Here is a 6,000-nt window from a genome sequence, read left to right on the forward strand (position 1 = left end):
CAACATACACATGCCACTCATGTTTAAGAGATACAGTCATATCATACTAATGCCCTATATACTGAACGGTCATTTATAGTGTAGATGCTGACTACTGGAACATCTCAAATAAACAATACCAAATCAGGAAGTTTAGGAGTTACTTGTAGGGTTCAGGTTCACAGAAATGCAATAATTTCTGATAACTGTGGCTGTAAACATACCAGAATTGGCTTGCAAATTAGTTTGAAAGCAAAGATACCATCTAAAGTAACTAGCATTCTCTCATGATACTGACACATCTGTACATACAGCAAATGGCTGCACATAATAAAATTCAGAATACTGTAACTTTGGATGGGGTGACTCTGTTGCTCAAGAAGTGATCTACAAATTAAGCAGATTATCCCAAAGCAATGCTGATGCCCACAGAACTTTTTTTTTTTTATCAACAACATATAGAAAAGTTTTGGCATGTTCTTAAAAGTTGTCCTGGAAGTATTTCATTTTCCTCTCACTAAGAACTGTTGAGTTAAATTGTAGAAAACTGGAAGAATGCGAAACCACCCATGCATAAGAAAACACTACAGCTTATCTAGACATAAGACAGTCTTTACATTAAATGGCTCACTCCCCCTCTCAGAAGTTGACTAAGTGTCATTTGAGTTTTTGGGGGAAACAGGAAACATCTCTACTGAGTAGTAGTTAAAAAGGAAGGCTTTTAGAGGACAGACACTTACCTGTTTTGTAGAATATCAACTATTATAAATACTAATCTATGGCTTTTAGTATTGTGAAGGACTTCACATTTGGAGATGAAACAAAATCTCTCAAAGTTGCAGTTGTAGCTGTAAGGACAACTACTCAGCAGTTCAATTCACCAGAGATGAATACTTAACAAGTGATATGGAATCAGCATTTCAAGGGAACTTGTTATATTTCTTCAGTTCAGTCAATACGGGTACACTTCACTCTTCTGATTACAATTTATGTACAGCACCACATGGCCATCCAGATGACAGCTGCAGAATGCATAGTGCCTGACCCAGATAATCTGAGGTTTCCCTGCCTTCAAGAATAGAAGAAAAAAGCCAAGAGGGACTCACTCCCTTTGCCCATCGCTTGCCTGTTGTAAGGCACTGATAACCCACGTGCAAAAAGGCCAACAGGAAATGAATGCTCTCACATAGCTCCTCCACAGGAAATGCAGTCACAGTGAGAGATTGACATATGCATGCTAGGGAATAGAGGAGAGACAGGAAGTAATCAGGAAAAGATGCTGGTAAAAGGAAAGAGCCCAACAAATGTGAGAAAAGCCTTCTTGTTCTTCCAGAGACATGGACTGCAAAATGCTAGAATAGTTTTTTTTCTCCCCCCAAAGAGCTGTTTCAGGCTGCTTGTATCAGAATAAGTATACAGATCAGCTAATTTCATTTTTTTTTCCTATTAGTGTTTGCCATTTCCCCTCACTGTGCTCATGTCATCACCAGATTTCAACTTCTTCCTCACTTAATAGAATAAAGCCAAAATAGTTCTTTAACACTTTTGCCTTGTTTAAACACTGTCATCTCCAGCTTCAGGATCTGGCTTTTGATTTGGAACCCAGGAAACACTAACACACACTCCCATGCCCCATTAGGAAATACAAAACTGTATGGATAAGCACAGAGTGAATATACCAGTCATGAGTTACTGCACTGTTCTGGATAATATTTCTGCCATCTCAGATGATAATAATTTTTGCATACCTTTCAGCTCATTGCATCACCTGCAAGCCAGTCTGTCTCACTAGAAAAGCTTGCTGTTCAGCAATAATCATTCACAAATATATGAAGAGGGTCTGCTGTTGCATTCATCCATGTACAATCCTACCATCTGAGGTAACAAGGCAACACAGCATTTAGACATTAACTATGCCTAAAAGCCTTCTTACAGAGGATTAGGTCTATAAAATTAACGAATTCTGCTTGTTTCCAGACAGTTCATGCAAGTAGGAGGAGAAAATAACCTGCTTTGCTGCCCACATCAATTTGAAAAGACCAGATTTATGCATATGATCATGCCACTGATGATATGATCCACTCTTAACCTGCAAGTCTCATTCATTTCAGTAGGACTGACAGATGCTCAGCTTTACTAAGAGTCTGTCAATACTGTTTTCCTACCTCTGCTACCTGCCCATGACATCTCATGACAGAATTTGTTCTAGAGGGTAGGATGGTCTGCAGGGTGGGGACTGGAAAAATATTTTTTAAATCTTCCCAGATTATTTTCTGATGCCATTGTTAAAGGTGCGTGAAAGCTGCAGAGTGACCTTAACTCTTCTCCACTTGTTTTTGTCTCCTCTTTTCCTGTCCCCACCCCTCTATGTTAGTCAGGCACTTATTTTTAGACAAAGAACAGATAAGCAGAACAATCCATTTCAGGGGAACACATCTTCACCTGTCACCCAGCTGACTGACTGTGACTCCTGTGTCATATGCTGTTGACTATTCAGCAGTGAGCTGATCACCTGGACCTACCTGAAGGGGAGAAAATACAGTGTCTCAGACTGCATTTTGAAGAGTCCTTTAAAACTGAACTGTTGTGCCAAACAGCTCTGAGTAATTCCCTTCCTTGCCTACTGTTTTAAGAGCATTTTCCTGAACAGGAGCATTAGCAATGCCACAGTCGTGTACTGTGCTTTTGTCAGTAGGCTTCAAACACCTTCAGGTCTTCTCCCCTGCTTCTCACGTGAAGTGCAAGCTGAGTGGTAATTGTATGGGGCTGGCTGACAGAGTGCAGGTCAAGGGACAGCTAAGCCACAGCTCTAGTTCCTAAGTCCAGGGTGCCCGCTTTATGTCTAGGTGTGGGCTAGCTTCATACTGGCACAATAGTAGCTTCCTCTTTCAGGGAGGTCCTTGGAAACACACAGGCATAAGACTATAGATGGGATGAACAATCCCAGTGTGTAGAGTGTTGCTGTCATCTTTCTCAGGAGCTCAGAGGCAACTCCCTCACAGCATAACTTGCAGCATGACAGAAGACCACAGAGCCTCCATGAAAAAGGACAAATCCTTTTGTCTCTGTGGCCCACCCACAGTCTTATTGCTTGGGGGCAGTTAGAGTATAATGAGCATGTCCACATGTAAAACCTACCTGCCTGCATAGAGGGATACTATGCATATGTAGGCAAAAGGGCCATGGCACATCTGGTATTAAAAGCAATTATAATACCCTTTAAGTTGAAGTGTTTGGGGTTTAGGACTCATCTTGCACATAGAAAGTCTAATCCCACCTTAGGGCAGCTGTGGATCAAAACCAGTCCACAGATAAGCGTACGGCTTCCACTAGCAACATTTAGAGCTGTGTGACCTTCCCAAGAAGGGGATTTTCCTCACAGTTATCTTCCCTCCCCCACTCTCTCCAAGAATATCTTGAGAATGTAAGTACAGCTTTCCTTTTCCCCCATGGTAAGATTGCAATTATGGCTAAGTTCACAGCTCAACTCACTTATGACTGCAAATTGCTGATTAAGGGGAATATCTGATCTGTTTGGAGATCTATTTATGTGAAAGATGCTGAAGAAAAAATAGACTTTGAGAATATTATCATCAAAAGCCATGTATTACACTGTGTTCCAATTAAAAAATACCACAACCAGCTGACATTCCTACTCCACCTCCCCCTGAAAGAGGCTACATTCATTTCTGCATGCCTGCTTTTCCCCTCTAAGGCAGGCTACAAAATCCAATCCCATCCCAAAGCAATGCTCCGAACTAAAAACTGGGCCTCACTGGGAAAGAGTTCAGAACATTTAACAGTGCTTTCTGACCCATCTACTGCTAGCAATGCAGCCAGCTGTGTGAACAGGTAATTCCTCCACATCTCTGGGAACCCAGCCATTGCAGATTCACTCCTGCTCATCATATGCTTTCAAAAGCCCCACGAGAATCATATAGCCTTTGGGCATATCAAGTATACTTTAAGAGATTATAATCTGAAACAATGGGTTCTTTGGGAAACAGCTGGTTTTTCATTTCTGATTGTGTCATATACAGTGCAAGTGCCACAGGCCCAGCCCTTGACTGACCGCCTCTAGGTATGACTGAATTACTTACAAAAAAATAATTCACACCATACAATGCAGGCTGCAAAGCATCATGAAAATGCCTGCAGAAATATCTTGGCACCTCTCCATACTTACCTTGGTTGGGACAAGGAAAGATATACCAAAACTATTTACCATAGTAAAATTAGCATAAGTTTATGAAGTGAGTTCATTTTTGTGGGCGGGGGGTCTTTTTTGGTTACTTTTTTGCTTGTTTGTTTTTAATAACATTGACAGAACAGCCTTCTTTGCAATTACTACGCCACTTTTGCAAAAGGGGATATGAAAAGTTCCTCTCATCACCATAGGACTAGTATTAAGGTAAAGCAGCTCTATCTTCAGAGAAAGGAATACTGTGCATAAGAATAAGGGAGATCAAATAATACAGAGCTTTACAGTATGAATATGAAATAGCATAGTTAAGATTTCAGAAGCTCACTGATAACTTTGAATCACCATTGTTGCAGAGATATCAATTTGGTACCCACAACTTAACAGACTGTACTTTTTCATCATGAAAAAAAACAGTTTTCAAAGTAGTGTAGGTGGCTTTTTTTATAGTGGAGCAGACCTTTTGTTTGCGTTCTATTTGTTTGTCTGATTAAATCATTCTGGTATTCCTTTTAAATGCTGTTATGTAAGTAACCTCTCTTGTCATTGCACTACAAAATAAGCCTTCTGCAGGTGATTGGTGGAGGAACCCAGATGTCCCTAAAAAGATCTGAACATTCTGGAACAGATTTGAGACCATCAGAAAGAAAAAAGGAGAGGGAAAGAAAAAAAAAAGAAGGGAGCTGCAAGAGGTAGTACAAAGCAGAGTTCTCAAACCAGAAGTTACACAGAACTGTCTAGTTTGATAATTGAAGGGTAGGTAAGGGAAATGCTTACAAATTTCCTGAAAACCATCCAATGTTAAAAACTTTTAAGAAACTGAACTAATTCAGGTCATAACAGCACTCCACTACAACACCTTAAAATATTGCTCTTATGGAAAAAAACCCCAAAAAGACAGCTAGGAAATAAATGGACTAATCTGTAATTGACAGATAAACCAGGTAATTAATTATTAAATCACATGCTGTTTGTCAGCTGCAAATGGAAGGCTACTGCATAATTTAAGACTGTATTTTAAGCACTGTTGAGTCTTCTGCTTGACATGTCTAATTTTCATTCAATTATTGCTCCCCCCCCCCCCAAAAAGAGGACATGTATCCCTATCTTTGTCCAGTTTTAACACCTAGACTTCACAAATTTACAAGCAGTTACATGTTTATTCTCTAGAAATATAATTTTATATTCCCATTCACAGTTGTTCTACGCCCCCCCAAATAGATGGCACCAGCAGAAAAAGAGGCAACACTGTACAAAATAGAACTGGAAGCTTATTTAAAAGAGACAGTATTGTCATTCTTAAAAAAATATTAACCAGAACTGTCTTCCTGAGGCATCATCAATGCCAGGTTGTAGCTCAATCTAGTATATTTAAAGTCCACATTATATTGTCTTTATTCAGACCTAGTTGCAAAGACCCTCTAATTTGCTAGGCCAGGTCAGAGTGTACATATGACTACTTCACTGTTATTTTCCAACCTAAAAAAGCTCAATGAAGTTTTTTTGCTCACTTACTCTGGAGATGGTCAAGGGCATGTTGAAGTCCTTGCCCCCTTGCAGTCGGAAACCCCATGGTCCAGGTCCATTCAGAGTCACGCTGTAAGCCATTTTGTACTTCTTTCAGAAGGCAACAACAAGGCACTGCAGAACAGAAGGATGGGGTAGACAGAGAAAGCGTGAAAAAACAGAATGATAAAAGGGAAGTTTTATATAATGAATGCAATTCTCTTTCTGCCTTGCCTGTTCAGTCGTGCTGGTATATCACCTAAGAATAGATGGGAGCTATAATGCAGATGCTGATATCCCAGCTGAGCAGGGCC

The 6,000-nt window shown here is 40.1% G+C and overlaps 1 protein-coding gene across 2 annotated transcripts in view; it reads right to left on the reverse strand.

Annotated features, from left to right (window-relative positions):
- The window catches only part of LDB3 (LIM domain binding 3), a 119,546-nt gene extending 113,758 nt beyond the window's left edge, over nt 1-5,788 (reverse strand). For both annotated transcript variants that reach the window (XM_075717504.1, XM_009483395.2), the window contains exon 1: nt 5,696-5,788. In XM_075717504.1, the coding sequence (XP_075573619.1) occupies nt 5,696-5,788 (93 nt within the window). The remainder of the gene's footprint in view (nt 1-5,695) is intronic.
- Nucleotides 5,789-6,000: the final 212 nt, after the last annotated feature.

This window comes from Pelecanus crispus, chromosome 10, assembly GCF_030463565.1.
Source record: "Pelecanus crispus isolate bPelCri1 chromosome 10, bPelCri1.pri, whole genome shotgun sequence".
NCBI classification, from domain to species: Eukaryota; Metazoa; Chordata; class Aves; order Pelecaniformes; family Pelecanidae; genus Pelecanus; species Pelecanus crispus.